General features: G+C 42.1%; 1 protein-coding gene across 4 annotated transcripts in view; it reads right to left on the minus strand.

Annotated features, from left to right (window-relative positions):
• Positions 1 to 262: 262 nt before the first annotated feature.
• Positions 263 to 14,396, minus strand: part of stard13b (StAR related lipid transfer domain containing 13b) — a 62,966-nt gene continuing 48,832 nt past the window's right edge. For 3 of the 4 annotated variants that reach the window (XM_020634862.3, XM_020634864.3, XM_020634863.3), the window contains 13 exons: positions 9,501 to 9,572; positions 8,307 to 8,388; positions 6,785 to 6,848; positions 4,403 to 5,772; positions 4,114 to 4,284; positions 3,664 to 3,823; positions 3,253 to 3,451; positions 2,819 to 3,032; positions 2,290 to 2,404; positions 1,950 to 2,171; positions 1,556 to 1,773; positions 1,295 to 1,471; positions 263 to 1,125 (listed from right to left, as the gene is read on the minus strand). In XM_020634862.3, coding sequence (XP_020490518.2) covers positions 1,008 to 1,125; positions 1,295 to 1,471; positions 1,556 to 1,773; positions 1,950 to 2,171; positions 2,290 to 2,404; positions 2,819 to 3,032; positions 3,253 to 3,451; positions 3,664 to 3,823; positions 4,114 to 4,284; positions 4,403 to 5,772; positions 6,785 to 6,848; positions 8,307 to 8,388; positions 9,501 to 9,572 — 3,182 coding nt within the window. In that variant the 3' untranslated portion in view covers positions 263 to 1,007. Of the gene's footprint in view, positions 1,126 to 1,294; positions 1,472 to 1,555; positions 1,774 to 1,949; positions 2,172 to 2,289; positions 2,405 to 2,818; positions 3,033 to 3,252; positions 3,452 to 3,663; positions 3,824 to 4,113; positions 4,285 to 4,402; positions 5,773 to 6,784; positions 6,849 to 8,306; positions 8,389 to 9,500; positions 9,573 to 12,296; positions 12,492 to 14,396 lie in introns of those variants that run through there. The other variant, XM_020634865.3, reaches the window with a different exon arrangement.

A 14,396-nucleotide genomic window follows, 5' to 3' on the forward strand; every position in this document is an offset into this window, starting at 1 on the left:
TTTTGATGCTTCTCAATAACAGCTGTTGATGACGATATTTGGGTACTCCTCTCTAGATCCTTGCTTGTGTTCTCTGATGTTCGTCTTGCTGGATAAAAGCGTCTTCTAAATGAATTGCAGAATTTGATTGTGGTATGCTATTACTTGCACAGAGGCTGCTAAAGAGTTTCATATTCATTGTCCAAAACATATATTTAGACCCCTTCTTACTTGATAAGTCTCTTTAATGTGACAGCATGAATAAGAATCAGTGAATGAAACCTTGTTTTTGATAGTTTTATTAAAAAAGGATGTGTTTTGTCCTTGACTTCACAATCCAGTACCCTTAAGCAGGTATGATCGAGTCAAACCTTAAGTCATTCATTTTACAACCATAGGAGGTCAAAGTTGAATAAAATTACACCCATTAAGAAATGGCAATACTGAAGCAAAGTAAAACCAGCTTACACTTGTGTACCACGTGTATTACAGGAAGGTTGACACTGACAAAATCAATATATAGGATATTAACATATTCACTATTTAACCCTTTACATATATACAATATTTACATTGTGTTTGCATGTACAGTATATTCACTCACATATTTACAAAGACACTTGAGTCTGTATCATAATTATAGCTTAAATCTGAAGAGAATAACATAAACATGCTTCCCAGAAGCATTTAAGAGCTTGAATGTCCTAGACATTGTAGATTAAAGTAACAGTAATATAATATTATTAAAGATAACAATAATTATTACAGAGAGGTTTAGCAACATGAAGGTACATCAAATCCTAACTCTGTGGACATTGGCAGGATGATTAATTTCCCATTGAGTATTTATGCTCAGCACCTATAAGATGTCCTCTTGTCATTGTGCAAGTACAGAGGAGCTCCAATTATTTTTTTTTAGGGCTGATAGAAACTGTGCTTTAGTTCTGGGGCTCTGTCAATGCATTATGTCTGCTGTTAGCAATGACTCAAAGGCTCAATCTTGATCTCATCGCTGAGCAGACAAAGTTTCAGATTTTGGTCTCCGGGCCATCAGTGATTAAAGGCTGGAAGGAGTTACGAATTCGGGCAGCTTCTGCCGCACAAAGATGACCAAAGGCTTTGTTGTACCAATCTGGAGTCCTTCCCCTGAAATCAAAACAGTATATTAAGTCAAAAGAGCATTTAAGCAAGAACAAGGAGCTTCAAATGAATAGTTCAAAGTAAAAGGTAAGTCGCACATAAAAAAGGAATTGATTTATGTGTGGTAAAAAAGCATTGTAATAAGAGATGCTGAGAAAATGCTAACAGGTCTTACTTCAAGTCCACTCTGCAGATGTGAGTAAGTCTGGACTTTCCTGAGCCACAGGGCTCCAGCAGGTAGTTGGACTCCAGGACTATTGCGCGTACCCCTCCAACAGAGGGACAGTCCTCATGCTCTATAGACACAGAGACCAGGGAGCAGGCACCTTTTGGCAAGTCTGTTCTCCATGACCTTAAAGAAACCGAAATAGATTGAGTATGGACAATGGCCCCTTCCAAAACATTATTTTTTTTAATAACCATTTTATAATCTTACCTGATCACTACAAAGTCCCTGCTAGGATGAGGAGGCATGCGATTCAGGACATACTGGAACACCTCTGTGTGCTTGTCCAGTGTCTCACAGACTTTCCACTGGAGCAGGTCCACGTCCCACAGGTGGCGCTCTCTCAGCACACGGTTCAACACCACAGATGGTGGCGCTTCCACCTCCACGGAGACTCTCCAACGTCTCAAAGGGTTCCCATCTCCCACCTGGAGGAGACACATCGACACAAACCTTCTTATTAACTTGAAGATCAGAATGTTACATCCATGCCTGAAGTATAAAGCATTTTGTGCTCTTTTTTTTTGATAACTCATTGACATTGGGAATATTCTGATATACTATCACAGTTTATTTGAAACAATTTCAAAGTAGGAACACTAACCTTCTTATAGTAGAGCTCTGTGTTGTCAGAACTGCTGCAGGACACCCAGTACTTCGACTTTTCCCGGGCCTCTTTGAGCAGGTTCTGAAGCCTCCCCTCCATATGAGTTTGGTACGTTCCATCATCATCTTCCAGCTGCTTGCACAGCTCGACGATTGTTGGTGCATGCAAGTCAGCCTCCACATATGAATTACGCGACTGAGTAACCATCTCATGAGGGATCTAATGGGTGTACAAAAGCATGTGGTAAGAATCAAGGCATCATACGTAAAGGCATTCCTGTGGATTGCAACCAGGCTTGACATTATTGCATCATTTCAACAACAGGTTCTTCTCTCACCTCAAAGAGACGGTTGCATTCTATGATCATATGAGCAAGGCCTTGAGTCGCTGCTAAGTTTTCATTCAGGTCCTTCTGGTCCGGCCTGCCAGTGGCATACTTCTTCTGCATGGCCCTGGGGAGAGAAGACTTATTAGGCCAGTCGTGTCACTAAGTCAATGTCCCTCTGGAACACAGTATATAAACCCTTCCTCCGCTCTGCAGGAAACCCCTTTGATCTCTTGAGCAACAATTTCAACACGGTAAATTAGAGCGCTATGGTTTGTTTGTACACAGCATGACCTCATAAAACATTGAGCTTTAAAAAAAAAGAGTGCGATGCCCTTTAAAAACTGGCTCAGAAAGAGAGCAATCTACTGTACCCCTGAGGGCTGAGCAAACTCTTTAACCTATTTTATGTCTATCTTTATGGAGTCATAGGTGAAGATAATCATGCAGGAGTTAATAGGATCCATGCATGTGTCATTTATTAGATGTGTTAATAACACAGAGTGGCAGGAAACTAGAAGACTTAAAAAAAAAAAAGTACCTGGGTGAGAGATTGTCTTTCTTGAGTATGTTGAGATGAAAGAGTGACGGAGCCAGGCAAACAGCAATGTTCATGGGTGTCATCTGGTTCTCCTCCACAGAGGAAGTGACATCGCTGAGGAAACAGAGCAGAGTCTGCAGCACCTCTCTGTTTTCATCTGACATCAACATGATGGCTGCCTGGACGGCTTGTAACCTTTGGTCCTTTGGCACATCTGCAAGTTTGAGAGAAAGGATTCCTGTTATTTCTGTTTAACAGACAGACTGATAGAAGAGAGAATGAACCATCCAAGGTCATTTACTGGATTTGAAATTTCATTCTCACTCCAGCCATATGCCCTTTGCTTAGGGTTCAGGTGCAGTTTAACAGTGATTCCAAATAGAGATAAAAATCTGTCGACACAACAAGGTTAACGCCAAAGAAAAAGTCCTTACATTGGTAGATGTGAAGAAAAGTCTCTCCCAGTTTGCTCGTGAGCAGAGGCTCAGGTAGATCTCTGAAGAACTGCTTCACCATGTCGGCCACATCATACGCAGACTGGTCCTCATAGTTCACATTGTCTGGAGAGTTCTCATTCATTTGCCTGAGAGCTTGAATCCGAGACTTCACCCCTGACTTACGAAACAGACCCACCTATACATAAAAGAGAAATCTTTAGGTTAGCCTGGAGGATGAAAGCAACATGTAACTACATTGTACAGAGGTCCCTCTCACTGCATTGTTACTTTTCTACTATTGTATTTCCCTACAACCTGTGTAAGTGAAATCTGAAACTTTACACCACAGTATTCACATTAGATAAGCCATGTAACCTGTAACCTAAGAGTGTGTGTACTGTGGCTGACCTGGTCAAGACACTGGCTCCTCAGGTAGCGTAGCGCCTGCTGCAGGCCAAGCGGCAAAGGTTGTCCAGAACGTTGCACATGCACGATGAGAGGCACTCCAAACACGTTCTTATCCTTATAGTCTGGTACCTTCATTCTCTTCATGAACTTTGGCACTGACCTATGAGAGACAGAAACATATTTGATGACATGCTAAGAGTCTATACACAGGGTTTATGATGTTGAAAGATAAAAAATATGCATTCACATTTAATATGTTAAATATAATTAACAATCTTAATTTCAGTCTGTTTCATAACCTGACAAAATCTTCCCAAAGGAGCTTTAAGGTGATACAGTACTTTAAGGGGTTGAGCCAAAAGGAAATCTAGATACATTGTAGTTGTAAGTTTACATTTTAAGAGATGTAATTAATGACAGAGTGGATCCGTTAAGTTAAATGAGACTTACCAAGTCCAGCCATGTTTGTTAGACATGGAGTACTTCTCCATAATCGCAGTTAGGCGCAGAAGAGAAAACTTCTGCAACAAACTGAGCTGGCCTGCTGACTGGTTGGTGATCTGCAGGGATGCTACTGAGTGACTTATGCGATTAGATATCTGAAAGCTGGGCCATCGTAACCTGTCAAAATAAATAAAAAGACATTTAAACATATTTTTTTTGTCTTAGTTCACTTGTGCCTTTAACTATAGTAATTGAAAAATATTTGGGACTTTCATTACAGTTCCATGTGTCTTACCGATTGGGTCTTGTGAGTGAAGCGCCTACTCCTGAGTCCCTCCTCTCCCTGAGCGGCGTAGATTCCGTCTCAGCTAACGAAACTCTATCTCCATCCCCGTAACTTGGTGTGGTCTGACTTCCTGTGACAGAATTTCCCTCAAAGTCCAATGTGATCTGGCTTGAAGACTGGAGGCCTACTGTGTCCTCTCTCCCCTCTCTGTCCACCTGCGCTAATCCGTCTGCGACAGGCAACACGTTCTGAGACCAGTGGTCCACAATCTGCTGTAAGCCATTGACATGCAGCAGGATATCGTCCAGGTGGGGGAACAGGTCCTCTTTCTCCAGGTCTATCAGGTCTCCTGTGCTGGCATACAGATGGGAGCCAGGAACATTATCATACACGCTGATGCGGCTGCCTCTGGAGCAGCACTGGGTGACAGGTCTAGATTCCTTCCTGCATGAAATGAGTGGTGGGGATTCCAGGTGCATGCTGCCTGTGTGCCAGTTGATAGAAGCCCCGTTGGTGGGGGACAGGCTCTCTATGGACAGTGCTTTGGGGAAGGTTCCTGGCTTGTGGTCTTTGGGAATGTGGACCACCAGGTCTTCATGGGAGCAGAATTCATTCCTGCGGTTTTGTTCTGCAACTTTATTCACTTGGTTGCCTGAGAAGATGTCGACGTCCTCCAAATACATGCCACTGCGCTTGTAGTCGGCTCGGTGAGGCTTACGCTCCTTCAGGCTGGGTGTGCTGACAGCACTGCCGCTTGAATGGCTGCTGCCCTCACTGCTGGACTGGGATGGAACAACTTTGTTGGACGGTGTTTCCGAAGCCTCTACTTCTCCATTTATTATCTCCACACATCGCAGCGTCTTCAGTGCCTGGGCCTCCTCCTGCAGAACTGGAGCACTGATCACTATCGTCTTACGGCCTCTTCCCACAGTTCCCCTGGAACGCAGAGTATCCATACGCTTCAGGAAGTCTTTGGCACGGGTTCGGCCTGTCTTGCCGTGTTTGTCAGTTATAGAGCCGAAGTGAGAGATCTCTTTGGGGATGTGAGGCATTGTGAGGGAAGTAGAGTCTGGCATTGCAGCGGAATCTGAGCAGGTGCGGTTGGAGCAGTCAGAGTCCTCTGCGCTGAGGCCCCTGTGACCGCTGCCGCCGCTGCTCTCGCTGTGCAGAGAAGAGACCTCCGGCTCACTGAGGTCAGTCAGAACGCTCTCGCTGCTGGTGGTGGTTCTAAGAGGAACGTCGTCCCTGGAAGGATGACCCTCTCCCTGGCTTTCCAGCAGACAGTCAATATCTTGCAATCTGGACCAGCGCCGGCTGCTCCACTCAAATGTCCATTTGTCGCTGATAGCAAACAAGTCTTCTTCATCAGAGTCTTCACTCTGAGGAAAGAGAGATTATGTTATACCATTAACTCCAGCCCACATGATTTAATTAGCTATTTTAAGTCTCCTTGTTGAAATGAATGTTTCTATTTATAGGTCTGTCAAATAAGACCTTAATAACTGTCCATGAATCATGCATTCATATCAATGAATTGTGGAAACAGAATAAGGGATTGACAAATGTTTCAAACCTTCCCCCCTTTCTCAAAAAAGAATTCAGGCGCTTTTGTTTCTGTAAAAAATGAAAATCAAAAAATCCTCTGGCTTCCGAGGTAAATCCTGTGTAGCATCATGTCATCTATGCTTTAAGGAACACTCAAAGAGGAAACGTAGGAAATAGCTAAGGGATCTGCGCTGAATTAAAAACATTATACAACCTAGCCAACAGTGATATAACACCAGACAAATGATTCCTTTGACTTGAAGACTTTTCCATAAATAGACCAAACAGGAAAAATCATTAATATGAGCCAGCAGGCTGCATTCCAAAGTGGGAACAGATAAAAAGCTGTCCTACTCAACAACATGAATACGACAATAGTCTAATCTCAAATATCACAGAATCTGGGGTAGAGGGATGAAACCAGAGTGTATGTGTGTCAGTGCAGGAAGGATATGCATAACTTCAGGCAGTCTTTGTAAGAAAACATCACTTTCTACAGCGGGATTAATGTTCCTCTTGTACTTCTTACACTTTTCAAATGACAAAGCGATATTCAAGTTGAGAAGTAAAGCTTTTAGAGGTGAACAAAAAGACAACAAACCTTAAGAGGTACTGTATGTAACACAGGGTTATATTTCAAAACAGTCTATTCACAGAGAGAAAACCTTGACACCCACTTATCCATTAACTCTTCACTAGAAAAAAGGTACACACTTAATCACCAGTATTTTAACCTTATTCAAGCTTAGAGTCATGCTTGTTGTCCAATTATTCACCTTCAAAGTCAAACACCCACAAAAGCTTTTAGTTTGACGATGAAGCATGTAATCCAGAGCTGACACTTACTTTCTTCTTCGGAAGGTTCACGTCAAGTTTCATAGAGGCACACTTGTTCAAGGTGTTGAGTCGCCTGAAAGAAAATAATGTCCAGAGGATGAAAACTGTTCTGAACAAATTACAATTGTTTTCTAATGACTACTCCAGAAATACATCCTGTTCTGTTTATGCTATTTGAGCAATAAGTGAATCAGCTTCAGGTCGGGATGTACAACCAGGCCCAGAGGGAAATTCAGTTTGTCCCTGGAACAGTATCCCAAACCTGATATACAACAGTAATTTATGCCTGCTCTCTTCTCTTTCTTTTAGCGCTGTGTTGAAGTGTTCGTGGCATTAAAGGTTGTTTTCAGCAGTTTAATTTGAAATACTCATGAAAGAACTATTGAACATTTTCAATATTTGTCATCCACCATACAGTCTTGGAACATGTGCTCAGTGATTAGAGGTTTCATGGGTGTGCAAACTGGAATATTTAAAGTAACAGCACAAATAACCTCACATGAACCAACAATAGTGCAGGGGAAAAGATGACGGCATGACAAAGTGCACTGCAGCTCAATGGCACTCCTTTGTGGTGTGATAATAAGACGCTTTAACAGCTCCTCATACTGCTCACAGTCTTTTTACAGATTGACTTTATTGTTCTGCCACAGTTAACGGGCTCACACGGAGGTTGTAACTATCCGACCGGGTGCTGTTGATGACAGGGGTTAACCAAACAAAGAGTTCTCATGATTGTTGCCGTAGATAGTGGGACCTGAGTGAGGAGAGGATTTGAAACTTGGGGGCCTTTTATTCCACAGGCCTAAAGAGCTTTGAATGTGGGTTTTAAAATAGGAGCCTGCTCAGCCTGGGATCAGAGAGAGACAGCATTCACATACATGAAATATCCTTCAATTCCAGCGCTGTCAAAGCACCCATGGTGTGTAGGGAGGCAGTTACTTCTGCACACTAGACTGTAATTGCGTAACTGACGACAAAACCAACCTTATGTTGCCATAGAGACGCTGGGATGTATGGGCAAAGTCACGTTGGATGTGGAACTGTTTCCAATTGTCTTCTATTTATCCCGTGGCTAGTTTGGAATTCAGATGAGTCGCTTTCGAGTTGTTTAGAGTTCGCAGTATGTTGAGCTGTGCGAGGCAACCCTCACGCTCCTTTTGCTTCTCTTGCGGGACGGTTGCTGTGGTTACTGGGATAACTAAAGCGCTGTTTTCATCTGCGCTTGAAAAAAAGTACACGAGCTGTCTGGCCCTACAAGGGAGTGGTATGGAGCCACCAGTTGTTGGCTTAGTGTGAGTTTTATGTTCTTAATTCTTTGAGGCAAACTTGGAAAAAAGTCAAATGCAGTATCACTCAGTAATGTGGGTAGAAGGGTTTACATCAGTGGATTCAGTCCTGACAAAAAAAAAAGTTTTTTCTTGCAATCCAAAGATGTGACAACCGTTTATATTTAGGGTTTGTTGAATAGTTCTGCATTCTATTTGTGGCATTGACTCATCTGAGTCATGGATGACCCATGTTTGAATACCTGCACAGAGGTTCCACGAGATCTTTGTCCAGAAAGTCATGATCTCTTTTCACTGGAGAAATGTCAATGGGGAACTGGGAATCTGAAGGAAAAAAAAGAAAACACATTTAAATGAGAGAAAATGGCAGTGTTGAAAATAGATCTGATGTTGCAGTGTTCATGAATGGGATAAACGGAGAGAAAGATCTGGAAACCACATTCTTTCCAGCAGTACATTGAGGTCTTGGAGACCACCAAAACTTGTTTTGTATGTGATGCTAATGAGAAGAGTCAGAATTTGCCCAAATAGCAGCGCTCAGGCTTGTGCAGGCATTACGTCTTGCTCTGGGTATGGGCCCCCCTCTTATGTAACTTCAGAGACTGAATCCAGACCTTCTGAATCTGACATTCCTCCACATTCATGAGAAGTCATTAACTTTTTATGAAAAGCAGAAGCAGCTACAGAAAAAAAAACTCAACAAGGCTCTGCCTGTTGTGCAGACACTCGGGTACACTGCAGGCTTTGAATCCAGATTACATCGAAATAACAGATTGCATCATTAATGTCATTTCTAATACGTAATGCCTAGCATCAGGAGGGAAAACTCGACTTATCTGCTTTGTGCGCCTACAGCCGTTATCAGTGCACATTAGCTTGAGCTCTGTTACAACAATCTACAAACTGTCAGCAAACAAATGTACTGCACCAAAGCACATCAAAAGTCTGGCCTCTGCACAAAGATCTGAGGGGGTTGAGCTACTTTAAGCTCTGATAAAACCCATTTCTTCCCATGACTTCAGTCTTTAAGCATAGAAGACATGTTTATAAAGTAACTGTAGCTTGGAAAAGATTAGACTTTAAAAGCGGCTGATGTTCCGCTCAGTTTTGCGGTGTCTGGGGATCCGTCTGGAGCCCTTGCTCCGAGGCTTCCTGAGGACAGTTGTGTAAATGAGGCTCACTGTGTGCAGCCTGTGAATGCATGGTTTTGTGTACACTGGTTAAAAGACCAGATGACACTGTGTTGCATTATTCTACTCATCCTCTTTGAAAAAACAAAAGTCAGATGAGCCAGTTACGCTAAAACATGTCTTTTTGAGTTTATTACAAAGTCCTTCGATTAGTGTGCTACCTCATTCATCTCTGTCTTTTATCCAAACAACATTTCCTCCCCTTGTGAAATATATGTGTAGGAGGTGAAAGAGTGCTTTTATTACCTTCAAAAAGCTGAGCATACTGGGGAAATCCTGCTGCCCGCAGCCAGTCGCACGCCTCTTTCGCCTCGATCTCTGCAAGAGAAAACACAAGACATGTTTTGTTTTTAAAACGAGAGATTAAAAGTGAAACTCCATCACATGAGGTCAGTTTTAATTTGACATAATCACTGGAGCATCAACAGAAGCAGCCAAGAAATCCCCTGTATGACTGACAGACTTTGGTTATTCTAAAACTTCTGAAAGTCTGTCTGATATGTTGGAGATGACACGGCTGTGATGACCTGAGGGGTCGAGCTGTCTGGTTGGATGTATCCCAGCTCACTCAAGTGAAACAACATGGGATCTTATATAACTTTCTGTTTGACGTAAGTGAAATGTGTGTGATAAAAGATCAAACTGAGGACTTTAAAGAAGGTAAAATAAGTAAAGACAGAAACACACTTCACCACACAGAGCCAGAGGTACTATCATGAATAAAAACACCAAAACAACAATTTAAAGAATAATAAAAAGCTATAGATCGCATTAAAATACATTTCAGACAAAACAAACTATCACATCCACTTCTTGATAAACAAAAGCCTCCAGCAGACGGGATCACATGCAGGTCCCTCTGCAGCCTTCAGAGCGGCTGATGACAAGGAGAGGAAACAGACCGTTGGCACCTTTCCATTAATGCTAATAGAGTTTGGTGTCATTTACCGCCTGAGTGAGACGCACTCTCTGACGCACCAGTGCTACATACACAGTTTGCTCTGTGCTCAGAGAGAAAATACATAAACATGTTTGATCAAATGTGACTCTAAAGCAGGGGGGCAAGGAAGCGGCCTGAAAACACAACACCTTCTTAAATCTTTACATCAGTATTTTTTAGTACTTTTTAAATCAATATGGAGACAGTTTTCTTCACTTTATTGTAACAAGGAAGAACTGAGACTTTTACCAGATTTACTTTAAATTACGTTAACTAATTTTAAATATCTGTGTTACTCTTTCTAACTCCATTCAGTCGAAATGTAAATATCTGCTGGTTTCCACAATCAACTGATGGTTGAACATAAGTTATTAAAAATTCCACTTGAGGCTTTGGTAGACTGTTTTCTTTTTCATTTTTCAGATTATTTTGAAATGTGAACAATGTAATGAATAATCTAAAAAGTAATCAGTAACTTGTTAACTATAAAAAATGTTATTGCAGGTCTAGACATCAGACATCAGAATCCTATTTCAAAAATGTTATCAGGCTATGCTGCAGCATGAACAAATCACTTTTCATCCACACAGCTTTTCACGATGAAGCTCCATTATTTGGTTATTAGAAAATGTAATCCTTTACAATATAAATCATTTAAAATAATAAACACTAAGCTCAAACTTTAAATATAGCGTGAAAACATTCTTACCAGCTTCAGTCTTTCTTCAAACCACACAGCTAATTAAACTCTTCTCTCCACACGCCTGAGATCTATCCGACTGTCACGAATTTCATCAGCACAAACATATCACATCCATGTAGGGCTACACGTAATCTGCACCCATGGGTAACACACCAGCTCTCCCATCACACATCTGAGGTCTCAGCTCCTCGTTGGGTCTATGTCTGTCACACTGCACAGACATAGACTCATTGAAGCGGACTCATTCACCACACAATACTGTGTAATTACTGCCACTGTAACCTTGCAAAGAGATACTGCTATCACCCACTTCTCGAAAAAACAGTTGCTCATGGGACTCACCTGTGCTGCTTCACATGTGTGTCACCCAGAAATCAATGAAAAGTGACTTTGGTCTGACCAGCAACTGAATAAATATTAACAGCTCCCCGCGTCCTTGGATGACAAAAGCAGCCTACTGTTTTCCCCCTTTAGCAGCAGAGGAGTCAACATGTGTCTGCTGCTCCGCCCTGCTCTGTTCCCACCTGTATCACCAGGAGCTGAAGGCTTTCTGTTCCACTGACCTTCCTTCCCAGGTGGATAATATCAGGCCAGTATTATTCAGCTCCTCAGTACGAGCGCTGCCTGGTCCTCTTGTGTCCCACAGCCGCAGGTTGGACCCCTGAGAGCACGTAACCTGAGCTGGGAATTCCTCTCTGTTTGGCATCCAGTAACTCGATACCGAGACATTCTGTCCTCTCATCCTCTTTCTAAGGAAATCTCCTGTGGATAAAAGGCTGGGCGGGCATGGTGCCAATGAATGAGAACTTGTGTTTGCTCTCCGCAAGCTTTAAAACTGTGTACAGTATAAAATTACAGTTTCACAACGAGATGAGACCCCGTTTGTCTGTGACACAAAAGCCCAGACTGTCAAAGTACCGCTAAAGGCAACTCCTCCCTTTACAATTGACTTTATGCAACATTCACTATCACGAACAGGGGTTATGCAATTCATCGCTGAGATATGACATGTTTTCAAAGAGCTGCAGGGAACGACATGGCACACTTGGACAGTGATCGGGCAGAGCAGACACAAACGCTGCCAAAAGGATGACAGTTTTAAAAGGCTCGTTCACATTCTTCTCTTTCACAAAAATATTTACAGCCGACCACATGTGGCTGAAAACTTTCCAGGGCTTTATGATGAGCTTTGATTGCCCTGAGATGCATTTGTCTGAGAGTGGAGCTTTGTGACTATGATAATCCTCTTCCTTTCATACACTTTCATAAACAATAAAACATCCGATTCATTCTTTAAGGATTATTCTCTATTAAAAAAATATCCTAATCATCAAAGAGACTCAGGCCTTTCTATGTTATCTTACAGTTTACATCCAGTCACAAACTAATTTGTACTTACGGGATATTTTCATCATTCAGCCGGAGTGCTTCAAATATCCCTTAAGACTTAAAATTGTCTCTCAGCATGTCGGAGCATCTTCATTCCCACACTGAGCCACATTCCTGCCCTCTTCTCTGAACGCAGCTCGCAGTTTGAGCTCAGATCCTCAGCTCCTTCTTTCCCCTTTCTCTTTCCATCTACCCCCAACCACCATGTGTCTGTCCCAACACTAAATCTCTCCTTCAATCCTCCCCCTTTCTGTGGCATGTTCTCCCCCTCTCCCTCCGTCCCTCCCTCCTTGTGCCCAGCCCTCCTACCCAGCTCTGCCCACGACAACTCTTTTATACCCCACTCAGCACATTTTTGGCAAAGATCTAAGCGGCAGTGTTGCCTCTAAATTCTCGGAATCTTCTTGTAATTCAAGGACATGTTTTTAAACGGCTTCCATTGCTGATATATTTCTTTGTTTTCAATTATTTTGGCACAGATAACATGAAGTCAGCTTTCACAATCTTTCAAAAAATATCATTCCCTAAGTGTGAAAACTGTGGGAAAAGTTCCATTTAAACAAACAAAGGAGAAGCAGCGCGGTTTTTGCAGGGTCCAGATGTTGTTCCAGCAGCTCGACGAAATGGAAAAAAAGCGTAGGCAGCTGAAGTCGGGGGGGAAAACCATGACATAAACTGTCAGCAATCAGCAGCAGTGAATCATGCTGAGGCACACGGCTCACAAGACTCAGTGCTAACATCATCGCAGTGATATATTTGTCTGTTTCACCTCCGTCTCAGCCTCTACGTCTGAAGAGAAGTCAATGAATGAGAGGAGCTGTGTGATCTGTGTCACCTGAGACTGTTGTGGTGTTTCAAAAAACAAAGAGTAATTTGTTGTCACTGTATGTGAAAAGATTTCCTGTTTCTTGGTTGCAAAAAGACAACAAGTCATTGTGAATATACGCAAATAACAATATTACTAATATGTAGAACTTATTTAGAGCTTAATTTCATACAGATTGTATTATTAAAAAACTTATCCTGAACATATCCAGTATTAGATTTAACCACTCTGCAGATATCCAAAGCTCACAATGTAAATGCTAAGCAGATAGAAACGTGTTCAAAAGTAAAAGAGTAGTGTAAAAAAAAAAGGGAAACAATCACTTAAAAAACTTCTAATTCTAACTTTATTAATGACCTCCAAGAGGAGAACGGAAGTGAAACCAAACCCATGAGCATACAGTGGGTTTGCCAAGTGAATACATTAAAGTTGAGAAGGTCAGTTTTATATTCCTCCAGTGTATGCTTCCTCTATTTGCAAATAAGGAAATCTCGATATCTCTAGACCATCTGTTAAAGTTAAAATCTGTTTTTTAATCTGCAAACCGTATTTTCCCAGTTTCCTCCATTAACCGCCCTGTTTGACATCGTATTATGAAATCAATGATGACAAAAGTCTGTATGATGCATCAGGAAAATCCATTTTTTCAAATGTGTGGATAAAATGAGCAGCTCTTTAATTGGCTGGGTTTGCTGTGGCACCATGATTACGTAAGGACATCACAGCGATCCATCATTTCCTGAAGCTCAAGTAGAATTCCATGTGCGGCCTTTTCCTCCTGCGACTGTTTCATTTGTGACGTTTAAGCCATTTCCTCTTGTTAAACACAACTCTGGAGCCAGGAGTGGGTACAAAGCGGCAAGCACAGACAGACTGACGTAGGCAGAGCACTTTAGTCACCCTAACAAACCTTATAACAATAAATACACTAAAGGGTATATCAGAGCTTTAAAGGCACACTCAAACTATCTGCTTTAATTTACTGGGCAGCCCTCACAAATGTGTGTCCATTCCTCCCCCGCACTGTACAGCATGAATCAGCCAGACAAGCCAGCCAAATATGTCAGTCAAAAAAAAACTGACTATTACTGAGAGCGGAGACTGTCTGTATCAAAAACACCTGGGGAAAGACAGGCAGCTATATGGGAGAAAAAAAGTCCAGAAATGGGCTGGCTGGGAGAGGTGTCGTCACGCTGGGAGGCATGAAGCAGAGGCCTCTCTCCCCCTTTATGATGCTAATTGCATACAGACAGTGAGCAGTCAGCCTTACTGTAATAGTTAGAC

The sequence above is a fragment of the Labrus bergylta genome, chromosome 11 (assembly GCF_963930695.1).
Source record: "Labrus bergylta chromosome 11, fLabBer1.1, whole genome shotgun sequence".
NCBI classification, from domain to species: Eukaryota; Metazoa; Chordata; class Actinopteri; order Labriformes; family Labridae; genus Labrus; species Labrus bergylta.